Genomic DNA, 15,711 nt, shown 5'->3' on the forward strand with positions numbered 1-15,711 from the left:
GCTGTACCTGCTGCTGCTCCACATCATTTCTGTTTTCCCATGCTAATACTTGTGTTTTTTGGCTCATTATCCTCCCCATCCACCAAATGCAGCTGTTTCGGAAATTCATCCAGATCAAACAGCCCATTTTTTAGGGCACCTGTCCTCGCTTCTGCCTCGTTGTATTCATTTCATCACACACATAACACACAGCACATACATTCGCAAAGAGAATGCGACACATCAAATGATCAATTTAACGGTTTTATTAGAATCTTGCAATAGTTTTGCAAACACAAGTATGGCAATATCTGCATCAAGATATACAGTATTAACTGGTTTCAAAGATGTTTTATTGGTTCATGGTGAGGGATGTCTACTGTTTGTTTGCTGGATAGTTTGCTGAGAAATATTGTACAAAGCATCTGAGTAAAAAGTCATTTTTGGAATTGGAAAAAAAAGCGTTTGTATATATTAATAAGAAATGCACTGCCATGGCTGTGGAGATATGGCTTAGTCTCTCTGCACCCGATTCATTACTGTGAACAGAAAATGGCAATGACGTGACTCCACATACGGTGACGCAATAGTGTACTGTGAAACAGCAGTTGGAAAATTGTGAGTCATCCACGCCAAAAAGAGGAGTAAATTTAGAAGCAGACAGCTCTGAAGATAACGTTGCTCTCTCAAGTATGGGAGAGGTTTTATTTTATAGTTTGCAGGATGTGGTGATTGATGACCATTAAATAAAGTGTACATTAATCTTGTTCCTCTGAACGATTGGTTCGGCTCTTTGGGAAACATTCCCTTTTTGCAGAGTTAGGTGAGAAGTTCAATACCATTTTCTGAGCCGTCCCAAAAAAGAGAACTCTACTAACTTAGAATGTCAGTTTTCTGACTTTGTCGGACTGAAAATTACCCAAAATGCACTCCATCTATCTGCAGACACCTGATGCTACATGGCAAACCCAACACATTATACCAAGTTTGTGTAAATCCTTCCATTTTAAGATGAAGATATCATTTAAGGATTAGGACTGGGGTTAGGTTAACATTATGTTATTGTTAAGTTTGGTTAGGGTTATAGTAAACAATGTGGCAAGTCTGAGACTGCAGATAGATAGATCCTTCTTAATACTTTCCTGTATAATGGTAACTGTGGCTTTTGTAGCTTCTAGCCGCTAGCCTCAAGTCTGCAGAGGTCTGGTAACTAACTCCACACCACAAATGCTTTTCATGTTCAAGCTTGTGATCTTCAACCCTAACTAACAATGCCTTAAGTGGTCATTTATTAGTCTTTGTGCAGCTTCCAGGTGTGTCACTTTATGCTCAGCTAAGCTACCCATCCTCTCCTTATAGCTAGCCGAAACAAGCAGCTTACACACCAACATTTTCAAGTTATGCCAAGGATTCCTGCTAGTTTTTTCAGCAAAATAGCCATTTTAATAACAGTTCTCACCTCATTGCATGCAAATATTCCATCAAAACAATTCCACCTGTCACTATTTTTATGGACCACCATTGTTGCAACCTTTGCTTAGCTCCACCCAGTCTGTTTGTGATCGGTTTAAAGAACCGAAAACCAAGCCAGAGTGTTTTCCCCCTATAGCAGAATGATGCTGAGGTGCAGCCAGCCCATGCAGGACTATATTTATCCTATAGACAGTGCAGTGGTATTGATCTCCTCATCCAGCTCTCAGCAAGAAAGCAGATATTTCCCAAAATGTGAAACTGCCCCCAAATAGCCAAGAAAAAAATGAAAAACTTAGCCACCAGTCAGTGCTTATATTTCTTGAGGATCTTAAAGGGCCTTAAAACATCACAGATAACATCATTCACCACTATCATAAACCTACTCCCACTTGTACCAGCAATATTAAGATTTTTACATTTCCGCTCTTTGGGTCAAATGATTGTTTTTGTAGTTGGACGTTATTTTGGCAGTTAGTGCAATATGTCCAACAACTGGCAAAACAGTCACATTTCAAATTGGTCAGATGTCAGGTACACTACAATCCCTGTCCATCCGCCATTTCATTTTGTGTGTGCACAAAGTTTGTATTTTCAGTCTAAAAAAGTCAAGAACTTTCTTTCACATATCCCAGTTTCAATAGTTTGTGACTTCTTGATTTTATTGTAGTGCTCATCAACAATACCGCCATGGATTAGGAAATAATTTCAACAGCAACGAGGATCCATCACTTAGTACATCTTGTTACAAAATAAGAAATCCTTTTTGATTTTTTTCTGAGCCATGTGAACAATGATGCAAAAAGTAAAAAAAAAAAAAAAAAAAAAGCAAAATCAAATAACTTTACTTAATAAGAAGATAAGAAATGTACTCTCTCTAACATTCAGGTAGTAAGTTCCATAAGTCTCTCACAATGTATGATACATTCATTTCTCTTTTTGGCCCTCTCTGGTGCCAACCCTTACGGTAAATTCTTCTCTGTGATCCAACACACAGAACATGGCGAGTGGGAAACACTTTTTTTTTTTTTTCCAATATTCCAACAAGATGGTTAAAGTAGAAATGTTTTATACTATACTCAACATAAGGACTTGCTGTATTATTTACAATATATACTGTAAAATTGTAAATCAGGTGAGATAAAAAGGCACAAGTTTCCCTTTTTTTAAATACAATGTAAACATCTCATCAAAAAGCATGCAATAACATTTCATTTTACAAAAAGGATATCATTTTTAGACAAAGTACTTAAATATTGTTTTCCAGCAAAATATAATTCTCTCAAAAATACTTTCCCATTCATCCTATGAACCTTTAGACAGTTTTTTTTTATTCCTTAAAAAGGACAAAAAAGGGACAAAATAAAGAAACAGTGAGAGATTAGCGTAAGGGAAAACAAAGACGGATTGTAAAATGAGGCCTTTCTGATCAAATACTGTACAAAAATTATTGCGGTGACGGGTGATATTAATATATCGAATTAAGAATATGAAGCCGCTAAACAGTTCAGTCTTTCAAAGCCACCCAATGAGTGAACCACTACAGGGAACTAACATTTTTGTCTCAGAATTCCAGAAGAAAATCTAATTTTGGAGATGAGAAACGATTGAAACCCAAATCCCACAACCAGTATAGAATAATGCTCCTTAAGCAAAGAATTGAAAATACACCATCCACCTACTTTTTTAGACCCCCTTCGCCGCACTATAATTTCTAGTACAGTCGTGAACGACGGTTGCGATCCTGACACCTCCATCTCTTTGAATGCAAATCTTTCAATTACCACCACAGAAGAGACCTCATAGTGGAGCACAGCGCCGTCATTACGAGAGCCGAGGCCACAAATACAGTACACAACCACCCCGCTGCGCTAATGATGTCATGTCTAACGTAAGCCTGGGTGATCATGCAGAAAGTCTTTTACCGCATTATCACAGTTGCTTATCGAAACAGACAATTCCTGCTAGCTGCACTAATGCCTCATTTCACATTGTATCTCCTCTGTGCAAATCTAAATGTGGAAATAGGATATGGCTACTCCTATAACATAAATGCATAATACCCACGCTGAAAGAACAGATCATCTATGCACATGCTTGCCAGGAAAAAAAAAGTAGCACACACACAAACTTAAGCCATACTCACTCCATACACACACGTAAATACACACTTACAGGGCACAAAAAAAATTAATAATAATAATCACACCCCCCACTCACACAGTTTTTCTTCCCCAGCGACTCTGTCGCTTTTCAGTAGCATCATAGTAGTGTTCCACGACCACCCAGAAACCAGTGGGGTGTGAGACAAAGTAATGGTCCAGATGACTGGGCCTGCCATACTTAAAATAGTAGTACTTGGCCCGAAGATAAGAAAAAGAGAAAACTCAATTAGGAAAGGTGATCATACCAACACAATAGTCTGTTCTTCATCAAGCATTCATCAACATGTACCTCAAAACATCTTCTGTACAACAGCTGAATAGAATGTGTTTAAGAAGTTGTTAATACCTCTACACATTTGCCTGGTTTTGATACATTAGCTGTTTGCTGTAAGCACTGCAGATTAACGCTCCATTTTGGATAATATCAACTTTACAGAGTATGTGTGTTTAAACTTGGGGTCCATATAGTGTACTGTATGGACCGACTACGAGTTACTGTACATGTTATGTTTTGCCTGGCTTTGTAGAAATGAAGCACCTTAATGCAAAATGACTGGCTTGTCAAAAACTAAACCTTTGCGACACACTTTTATAAAATGCTTTTTATTATTTCTGGGAAAAGTAGATAAGTGTTGGTTCACAAAGGGCTGGTTTTGCTTCATTGTGAGTAAAAACAGACATTTGGACAGCTGCTCTGGAGATAACACAAATGACAGCAATTACTATGGATGCACCTCAGTCAAATCCATTACCAGCGGACTCCACTGAAATTGTTTCCGTAAATGCATTATGTTTTCCATCCTGCAGCACTCCTGACCATTTCTGCACAAAGGTAAAATCTCTCATCAATATTGTCTTAATTCTACACCACAGTGCCTCTAAAATAGTGACTTTATGACATGGGAGCTTCACGTGCGAGCTTTCTTTACACAAGAGAGACATTTTTATTTCAAAACAGCTTTAGCTTTGGACCTTTGCATATTAGTTTTGATTGTTTTACTACACGATTTAGACTTTAAAAAACTCGCTATGTAAATGTCAATGATGGCTGTTATGATACCGATTGAGATTAAAACTTGGACTTAGTTCGATTTCACGTAATTATTCAGCTTATGATGACGCTCGTATAGCCCTTGGAATATATTCAAATAGACCTTTCGCCATACAGTCTGGAATTTCTGTGCCTCTTCACAATGTCCTTTGCCCTGTAGTCTTGTTGCTACACCGCAAAGCAAATCTAAGTATTGGCATAATTTTTCATAGTGCTATTATTTGTGAAAGACTGCATAAGCCAGAGTTAATACTTGCAAAAACGTTTTCTCTAGATTTGTACGGGAATCTCATTTTAGTGCTTGTGGAGTGCATCTGTGCGATTGTGTGAAGGCATGTGGACAGTAAGTGTGTGTCAGTTTCCCTCTACGTGTGTGTGCATGTGTGTAGTGAACGTATCTAGCGCATCCTAAGAAATGTATGGCTTTATCTCCATAGAAAATACTGTTATCGTCTTTGGGGCAGGGGGACATGGGGGGTTACTTCGGGATGCTTTGTCACATTTGTCACAAGTCCTTCTCGGCGCGTAGTGCTCGGCTTCTCAAACTATTCACAGCTCTGAATCGCTCGTGGTGACTGCAGGGTCAAACTCCTTTTCTCTCTCTCTCTTTCTCTCTCTCTATTTGTTTTGTTTTGCGTCTGTCACCACATCACTTAGCTTTCCAATCCAGGACGAGGACGCTGGCATACTGGGCGACAGGGTGCAGGCCGACAGGTCAGGCCTTCCTCGCACTTCTTCTCTCTTCCCTGAACTTCTTTCTCCTCCTTTTTCCAGTTCTTAATGCCGCTTCGGTCCCAGCTGCGTAGCGAGTCACTTCTTGTGGAAGTAGATTGTGTGAGTGAGGCCCGACTCCACCTTTGGTATCTGGTCGCTGATGATCTCCACCAACATTTCGGGGAACTCCACCTTCAGGGCCTGGGACTCGCGAAAGGTGTAGAAGCAGAAGTCCAACAGGTTCCCCACCAGCTAGACATCACAAACACACGATTCAGTGAGAAACATTCTTAATCTGTAGCTTCTTTATGTGAAAAGCATATAAAGTTGAGTACATTAGTGGATATTCATGCGTTCATCTTGTCAGCAGGCTTAGACCTCTTTTCAGTTCTAATCAGCTCACCACTTGGGGGCACCACCGATTTTTTTCTGGACAGCCTTCTGTAAAGAAAGGTCATCTGCTCAGCTCTAACCCCATTCACTCAGTCATTAGGGTTATTAAATTCTGTCCATTTGTCTCTGTGACCAACCATGAACTGGTTACCCATGTGTAAAAAAATAACAGTGATTTAGCACATTTGCCACGGCGACCACTGCGAACTGTGATCCAATAAACTGCAAGCCGGTATTGATCCCCTTCTGTTCCATTCACCAATACAGCCTGGTCACCGGCTTTTCCAAAATAACCTCTCCCTCGGGGAGAAAGTGGGATGCAGTAATCCTTATTCCAAGCCACAACCCCATTGAACCGCTAAGTAAACGCATTATCCAAATCCACTATGTTGCCATTTTACTCCAAACATTTCCAGTGATATTAGAGCACCGAAGTGCCATTAGGCAGTGTGAAGGCATGCCAGGGGAAGCCTGTGCTGTACTGCAGACAGGGCAAGGGTACTTACATCATGCATGGCATCCAGCAGCTTGGTGAGCTGGAAGAAGCGCTGCCAGGTTTGGCCGGAGTTGTTGGTTGCTTTTCCCACTGAGCGCCGGAGCTCCTTAATGTAATTAACCCTCATCTCCTCGAACGCCGCCTGGTTCTTCAGACCCTCTTTGGGAACTGGGAAACAGACAAATCCTTCTGTCATCAACTGGATTCAATGAGCTGCTTTAAATGTCACTAATCCAAAACTGGCAGAAAGAAAGTATTTCAAGTAATACGAGACTTGGATGGATACAGTGCAGATTTATTATAAGTGTGTTAAACTTTGTCTGACATGATCGGTGTGGATTTCATCTTTCAGAATGCTGTCTGTAGGTTTTACTAGACAATATAAATCCGTCAAGCATCAGATATTCAGACTTTCTCTTTAAAGTTTAGATTAAACCATTGCAAACAATATTCACAATTATTTTTGATCAGTATTGAGACTTTATTTTTTCAAATCACAATTATTCATTGATTTTCATTACAAATATTTTGCTTTTATTCTCATGTTGTGCTGCACTCCTGCTGCTCTACTAATCTTTGCATCAAAATAAGACTGGTCCTCATCCACAGTGCAATTCCTCCAAGCAAAATCTAAATAAAATTACAGCAAAACTTTTTATCCAGAATTAAATCAACAGAGCTGCTTTCCGTTTCACTGTGTGCCATATGGTGGTGCACTGTGTGTCGTCACTGGTAGGGATTTCTGAGTAGACGCTGGACACAGATGAGGGTTCAGTGAGGTACAGTTATTCTTCTTAGCAACATTACGTTTATCATACTGCAGTTTGTGCTCTTTTTTCAGGTGGTTCAAGTCAGCTTGCAAAGCAGAAACGTGTCTCATGCACTCTTTTCATCTAGTTTGTTCTCGCTTAAAGGTGGAGTCTGCAATTCTGCTTAGCATATTTACATTTCACTACATCCAACCTTATCTCCTGTCCTGTGCACGAGCATGAGCGTGCACAGGATTCGCTGCAACAGTTCCGAGTAGGGTGGTCCGAGCAATTGTGAATAAACACTACATTTCTTTCAGCGCACACAGAATTGACAGCTAGCTGACCGTGAGGAGATATTCACTGAATTTGACCAAAAAAAAAGTGTATTGGATTAGAATCACATACTCTGCTTTTAACATCACTTGACCTAAATCCAAAATACTTCCAAACAACGGATGATGATCTGTTTTGAGGGTCTAGCTCTTCACCTTCTGTGCCAGACATTTGATTTTCGTTTTGTTGTGGATTATTACTCTTCTACTCTGGACTGCAGCCACAGCAATCCCGATTTTTTTTCCTTCTTTTTTTTGCATGTACAACAGCGCGCAAGTCGAATTCCTCTTGGCTGTCATTGTCATTTAATTGCGGGAAATCAAATCGTGTTCGAGATTAAGATTCAAATAATGTACAGCCACAATCCTGGACTATTATTTTGCTTTTGTATCCATATAATGAGCACTGAAAGTAGAAAAACAGACATCTCTCATCATGTGTTTATTATTTGACTATTTATTTTCAAGAAAATGTACTGTATTGTCATAAAACTCTTTGTTTGCTTTTTGGCACCTTGGAGGACAAATGATGAGCAATCATAATGACAGTCATAGCTTCTGTTACACTTTTATTATATATTTTACTTTAATTTCCTCAGACATCTCAATAAGGCTAATTGATTGAAAAAAGTTTGAGAAATCTCATTAAGCAGCCAGCCAACGATTCATTCCCAGCTGTTCAAGAATCCATGAAAATATCACATGGGAAGATTTTATTTTAGAAACACGCACAACATAATTAATAACACAGAGTAACTATTATGCATTTTAGAAGATGAGCGTGATTCGCAGTCGATGTGAAAAGTCAGGCACAAACACCAGCTTGTTCCGTTGATGCAGAAATGTGGAGCTGTGTAAAGCTTAATTAGAGGTGCTCAGTGAATTACGCTCCGACTCCCACGCAGTCGCCTTTTTTTGGACATTTTTCCTATGTTGACGACCTAAGCCTATTTAGCAACTCATTACAACCACTTTCACCATTTCAAGTGGTAATTAGTTTTCATGTGCAGCCACTGATTCATGAAAGACGACTGGTATAGTGGAAGGCATTGATTCAAAGGTATCTCAGCAACAGTGGCGGCAAAAAAAAAAAAAGAAGAGGACAACGGTGCTCATGTGAATTCAAGGGCTTAATAATTTTGTCAAGCAACCCTCATTTATCTTACAGTTCGCTCAGTGACCAGAGGTATGAAAATAGCCACAACATTCATTCGCTTTGTAATCGTCTGGACGGTGGCATCAATGCACTCAGAGTTAAAAGGCAGAGTAATGGAAATTTAGACAAATATGAAGATTATGATGCAGAAACTACGCCAAGAGGATGCATCAAAATGTCTACAGTATCGCTTTTCTCTCAGTCTTTTTCTCTCTCCCCGCGCACGAGAACAAAGTCACATATATGGAAGTCTGCCAGACCTCTTAAATGACATTCAGCTGCTGGCTAACAGATTAAGAAACACGTCGCTTCTCAAAGAGCCTACCTCAAATCAGTGTGAGGAAACGCCTTTAGCCGTCCTTCAGCCAAAACTAAGGAAATGATGATATATACTGAAAGAGTTGAACTGTTTTACTGTGCATTTATACTGAAGTGGTTTCCAATACCCGTGGGTATATCTTGTGTTGTCTATGAAAAAGATTAAACTATGAAACTTTTTCTATTTTTCGCATAATTACGGATTAATCTCTTAGTTTTTGTAATTTAATTAATCAATTCATCGTCTAGCGCAGTAAAATATCAGAAAATTACAAATTAAAATGCCCCTTATTCAGTTTTCTATCATATGTTAAGAAGAAAAGCAGCAGATCCTAACATTTATTAAGCTGGAACCAGATTATTCTGTGTATTTTTGTGAGTGAAATGATCAATAATTGCTGCACATTCATTTTCTGTTGGCCTACTACTCAGTCATTGTTGCATAAATGCAAATTTACATCAATCTTTTTTTTTTTCAGAAACTGCACGATACCACAGTATATGGTGTATTGCAATATAAAGTTACAGTGTAAAATAGGAGGTTGATATTAAACAAAGGCTTAATTCTAATGATTTACAGCAGAATGGGCCACCTTTGCAAAAACAGCTTCTACTCCTTCATTGTTTATTCAGGAAGTGAAAGTTCCTGATCACATGTGACTGATGCAGTACAAAGAAGTGGCGGCACTGACCAAACCCACAGTGAACGGATTTCCCTGCATCCACTGCAGAATCAGACAGAGATAAACATGCTGACTAGAGACAGTAGCATTTGTGTCTCGTACATTTTTGGGTTTCTGAAACCCTATAAATATGAATTCAAATTCTGAACTCTAATGGTTTGGATGACTTCCCCTCAACAGTTAAATCAGGTCGTCTTCTTTAGTACTTTTTGGGACTGAACGCCTCAGACAAACCTACAGTAAACCACTTGTAGGAACGATACCAAAAAAAACGCAACTGACAACACCTGTTTGAATTCTGCAGAGCGAATAGCCAAAGGCGAAAGCCTGCTGCATGTCAGTTAGGATTGCAGGTTTTGGAGAACAGATCATTGTAGGTCAATAACTCTGAGAAAGTGTGTTTGTGTGTGTTTGGCTGCCTCCCTCCAGTCTTCTCTTTCAGACTCTTTCTATGTAATTCTTTTCATCATACTTTGATGCACAAACACCTGCAGGCATAACATACGTGAAGTTGAGGGAAGCAGATATGAAACAGATTGTACCCTGGTGCAGAGGCTGTGATTTCTGTGCTGTATTTCATGGCTGACATGATGAGAATGTGCTAAAACCCAGGGCCGCATTTGGACCTTTTGTTTTTCTCCCACTGACCCACATACGCCCTGATTACAAACTGGCCTGGCATTCAGGGGCGTTACCATGACTGGCCCCAAAATAGGGCATTTATACCACCATAATTGGTGTCAAATTGATTTTCGGTATAGAGCAGGTATAGAGCCTGTTCAGCTAGCCTCTATTTCTTATTTTGAGAGCAACTCCATTACTGTGCAAGCAACACACCCAGGAAAGCTCTTTTCCTAATGCATGTAAGACAAGGAATTACATAATGTATCTCACGCTTGGAGCTGCCATTAGCAGGTATGTTGATAAAGGACATGCAGCCTCTAGCTCTTAGCAGCTGGTACATACCTAAGTGACAGGGTGGCTCCCGGGACTGATTTAATACCTGATACTATTCATTGGAGAAGTTTACAAGTAGCCCTGATCATGACAACAACAACCAGCCAGTAAAGGCTCAGGTTGTTGTGTAACAGCAAATGTTCATTCAAACATCACGCAAACAGACTAATGACCGGTTAGCATGATAATTATCGCTCAATTTTTAGCAGCGAGCAGTCAAGTAGTAAAATGTGTGTCATAAAATGCTCTCCACCCAACCTGTAAACACACTGTACACCTTTCTCATCTGGAACAAAGGAGGAGGACAAAAGACGGTTTAGAAAACGGAGCGAACGAGTGAGACGATCGAGCAGTACTGTGTACATCTGTGTAGAGGTGAGGAGTGTAACTGGTTTGAGCAGGCCGCTGCTCCTGCACCAAATCCAAACAGGGTCATGAGACACCGCAGGCTCAGTGAAACCTTAGCCAAGGTCAGAGAGGAATAACAGCCCTTGTCTCTTTTCTCTTTATCCCCCCTTCTCTCTCTCCGTTTCATTCGTTCACCCTCTCTCTGCGCGGCGCATACACTTTCCCAAACTAGCCCAAAGGCACACACACACTCAGTGACTTCCAGTACTTGCTCAGCTGACAAGTTCTGACACCTCCTCTGTAAACATTTCCACCGCTACTCCTTCCACAAGGCCCGAGCATTATATCTGAATGACTGTAACTAAGAGAGCTTCCTACAGCAGCGCATCAGAAAATCCTGCAACGCGCGGCTTCTTTTCGAAATTATTCACCAGCGCTGCGCCAAACCTCCATACAGAGCAGTCGCTCCATCATGTGGGCTTGGGAATAGACATGAGAAATAAAGCACTGGATGATTATTTTCTTGCCACATCCTTCATATTTTACAGTTATATTTTGACTAAATCCAATAACCGCAGTAGATTGAACTAACTGTGAAGCACCTTAAAGTCTCTGTTTTGATCCTCCATCCCTGCTTCTTTCATCCACACCCTCTCTTTCAAAATTCCAGCCCGGGTTTCAGCGAAGTGGAGAAAAATAGCAGGTCTTGGAGCTCTGCCTGGTGCTTGACTGGCCTTTATTAAGTACAGCAGGACTCTCTGGAAAACCTCCAGAGGACCAGCGAGGAGAGGAGAGGGAGGCCACAGCAACAGAAGGACCAGCTCTGCCACCCCACCACTCCCTTTGTCTTCTCTTTCTTTCTCCCTATAGCTGTGCACCTGTCTCTTTCTCACCAACACTAGCTCTCACTGTCAACTTTTGCCTCATTCCACTCTTTAAATCCAACGTTTCCCTCCTGGTTTCTTATTCTCTTTGTACAGTCTCGCTTCGTCTCTTCCAACATCCAATAGCTGAGGTCCAGCTGGAGCTCCCTTCCTTTCAGAGTTTGTATTGGGGGAAATGCTTTCACATCGCCTCTTCCATATGTCACTGCGCCACGAAGCCAAAGCAACCCTATACCGTTGCTCCTGGAAATAGTGTGTGTTTGACAAATTTCAATGTACAATGTGTGAGTGGCATTTTAATTTTGTAGCTTCTACAATCAGCTAGTTTTCATTACTTAGTCATGGCAGATTAGTCCAAATAGTGGGCTATTTTGTGTGTCAATAATTGAAATAAAACAGCCTAAAAATGAGGAAAATACATCTTTGGTGAAGCTACAATTATAATGGTATGTTTCTATGTATATGTAAAGCAAATTTTTAAAATATTGCAAAATGTGGCTAGTTTCCATTACCTTCTTTAGAGTGTGGCTGCTATTACAGGGTGTGTACACATAACAACACCTGAAATAAAACTAGAAATAAACTGATCTGTGGCCACAAAACTTAATTTGAAGTCTTCCATGTCAGCTCATATTGGTCTTGTTTCATGTGGTCCGGAGGTGAGGATATCAAAGGAAGAACAAACAGCTGGTCAGCCAAGTGAGTTAAATGTTTGAAACCTCAGAACAAACTCAAAAAGGTGTTTCCATCTGCTATAATGTGCATAAACACAATCAACTAGCTTTCTTCCAATGCAATGCTTCAAAAATGTAGATTAAAAAAACAGGGCAAAAACGGTTGTAGACATCTAAAAAATAGTACTAATTAGTAGCTACAGCTGTTAAAGAAATGTATTAGAGAAAAAAGCAAACGATAGTTCTCTTTAAAATGTAGAAAAGCAGAAGCAAAGTGAAGTACTGGCATAAAAATGTGTCGTACATTAATTAAACGTACTTAAATTACTACCAAAGATGACAAACTCCACAGGGGCTGTGCTTTATTATCCTTATTCTAATATATGTGATGCAAAGACTTTCCCATTATAACTCCTTATGAACAATGATCTCAGCTAAATGCTTACATGTGAGCATAACAACTGATTTATGCTGTATTCCAAAGTTCAAAGTGTCTGATGTCTGGCCAGTATGCGGCCTCCGCCAAACCACTCATGCTCCACCTGTCCACACCTCTTTAACTACCAAATATCTTTTGAAACAGAAAAACGCACACGTGACACAGACATATGCAGAAATGCAAGCAGTCCTCGTGTCCCAGAGTGGCTGTACGCGCTGCGGTTACCGTTTCAATAACTCAAAAGTGTGGGCGTGGACAGTGAAGTTATAACACAGCTGCCATCACGGATTATTTAACTGTTACTATTGAACTGACAGCAGCAGCTCACACCGTGTTGAGGTGGTGGAAAAACCACTGCTTTCAGTTTCCAACTGAGCAACTTGGTCCAACACATCTCCTCTGTGAGGCTGCAGAGCCTGTGGGCGCATCTTTGGCAGAGAGCGGCGTCACGGTGAGACCTTCTTTACTGAGTGATGGAAATATTCTGTTTATCCACGGCAATTAAAAAAAATAAAATAAAATAAACCAGAGCAGAATAGCCTTCAGTCAGAGATTAGAGAAATGACACTGACTCACTTTCCTTTTGCATATTCTGAATGTAACGGCATCAACAGGTGCGTGCAACATCAAGTCTATTTTCACACTTGTGATCAATGTTAACGGATTACTAAGAATGAGCTTAAAGCTTGATCTAACAGACTTTACAAAGGCATGATTGTGGGTGCCAGGCAGGCAGCTGCTGCCAACACCGTCTCAAAGGTGTGCGGTGGAACAGAACACAAGACATCTTATCAATACGTTTCCTATGTGAGAGGCAGAGTAGGAAGGTGGGAGATGTGTCTCAGGCCGTAGCAGTCCACATTATGACAGCTCCAACCACAGTCGTATATTTAGTTAGGAGGAATTCACAGTCAACAATTGCACAGAAATTACATATGGGGACTTTTTTACGGCTGATTCTGCTGCAAATAACGGTCGATGTTCTCACATTTGAGTGTTTTAGGCCAAAAAGGAAGCACAAATGAAGAGATCAGGTATTTCTCTAAATGGATTATATCCTAGTAATGTGGAAAATGCTTTGAAAGCACATTGATGAAGTCGATAAATTTTACAGGAAATAAAACAAAATAATAAGGGTTGCACCATGGAAATCTCACTATTTCTAAGATAAAAAGGTTCAATTTTCATTAATGGTAACAAAAAACTGAATCGCTCCTTTTTCTGGGATGACTTTTGGAGCTTTTGGATACATCTTGACATGTAATGCACTTTTATTCAGTGTGTGAATGATGGAGGAAAATAGGAGCAATTTTCAAACCTTCTGGTTGAAATACATTATTACAGTAATAAGATACTCTGTATGACAAATATAACTTCTTATCTGAATTCAGAAACTTTATTAGGTCTGTAGAGTTACGTTTATTCATATTACCAAGCAAAAAAAAAGCCGTGTGAGTGTTAAAACACACCTGATATGCCGACTTGAAACCTATCCAAGATCGGGCCGCTCTCCAATACAAACACAAACTTTTGTTTCATAATTTAATGAATTCAGCTTTTCGTACAATATCAGCTTTTCTTCCATTTCACCTTCCATGCTTGGCCCATTTCTATTGGCCACAGTATGCAACGGTAACTTGCGCTCAACGAGTGCGCTTTGCTTGATGCAGCAAACAAACCGTTGTGGCGTGGCCATGAGGCAACGCTAAAACGAGGTTTCAGAGCACAGCAGTGCAGTTGTTGTGTGTCTGAAAGCTTTATTTGAATGCAATATCTGTAGAAAGAAGTATCCATCCATTAACCTTGGTAAGTTAATTAACATTTTGGAAATTTTTCTAAGTGATACACATAAAACAAATTAGATTTGATGAAATGTCGGAAATTTAGGTTCAGCTGTATTTTCTGATGCATTCAAGGACTCTCAGAAAGTTGAAAATCTGACGGTTCTTTATATTTTCACAGTTTATAAATGGAGCCATTTTGGTCATTATCTTTTGAATATAACACACCTTTCAAACCTGTGGTAGGTTTTGAGGCTTTTTGTTTCTACCTGTAAAGTGTCTTTGAGCATTATGCATAAAAACTACATTTTATTATTAAAATACACACAGACAGGACACTCATTCTTTTGCTGAGTCGCTCACATCGTATGAAATGTGGCAGCTGTTGTCAGGTACTGGTTCTGAACAGAGGCCTCTATTTTTATTGTCTATATGCCCAATTTCGAGAACGTGTGAGCAGCGCATATGTCAGAAACAGATGAGGGGCTGTGTGTTTCCTGTGGTCTGCTGCCTACCTGTGCTGAGAAGCAGAAGGACCTTCATGGAGAGGAACTCGTCGTAGGTTAGCTGCAATCGCACAAACTCCTGGCTCACCTGCCTCATGCCCAGACACAGGTCGTACATGGCCGACTGCTGCATGCGGTCCCTGAAAGGAGAAACATTTCATGCTTCACAAAAAGTAGCTTCTCTTTCTCTTGCAGCAGCTGCGTTAGATTGTGTTGGTTGTAATACATCCTCAGTAGCCGCTCTGCCACACACAGCCATGCATTCACTCTGAGTTCATATACTAGGTATTGTTTTTAGTTTTTTCTCCAGCTGGCTTCTTCATTTCATTTCAACCAAATAAGTTGAGTCCAGTGAAACAGTATTTCCACACAGTGCAGAGGAGGATCCTGCTAGTCTGGGCTAAGAGCAGAATACCAAATCCCCCCAGATTGCAGAGCGCTGCGTACAGTATCACAGCACAGATGCACCAGTTTTTCAAGGCTGTGGCAGACTACAAAAGACCCCATATCTAACCCTAGTCACCATAGAAACAAATAGATTTATGTTGACAGAAGTGTTGCATGCATAAACACCTGAACTAAACAGGAATATGTGCATTAATGCAGGAGGAAA

The 15,711-nt window shown here is 40.2% G+C and overlaps 1 protein-coding gene across 2 annotated transcripts in view; it reads right to left on the reverse strand.

The window, feature by feature from the left end:
* Positions 1-230: 230 nt before the first annotated feature.
* The window catches only part of nr3c2 (nuclear receptor subfamily 3, group C, member 2), a 78,347-nt gene continuing 62,866 nt past the window's right edge, over positions 231-15,711 (reverse strand). For both annotated transcript variants that reach the window (XM_022194386.2, XM_051945330.1), the window contains exons 7-9: positions 15,108-15,238; positions 6,279-6,436; positions 231-5,631 (exon numbers count right to left, since the gene is read on the reverse strand). In XM_022194386.2, the coding sequence (XP_022050078.1) occupies positions 5,476-5,631; positions 6,279-6,436; positions 15,108-15,238 (445 nt within the window). In that variant the 3' untranslated portion in view covers positions 231-5,475. The remainder of the gene's footprint in view (positions 5,632-6,278; positions 6,437-15,107; positions 15,239-15,711) is intronic.

Source organism: Acanthochromis polyacanthus, chromosome 3, assembly GCF_021347895.1.
Source record: "Acanthochromis polyacanthus isolate Apoly-LR-REF ecotype Palm Island chromosome 3, KAUST_Apoly_ChrSc, whole genome shotgun sequence".
NCBI classification, from domain to species: domain Eukaryota; kingdom Metazoa; phylum Chordata; class Actinopteri; family Pomacentridae; genus Acanthochromis; species Acanthochromis polyacanthus.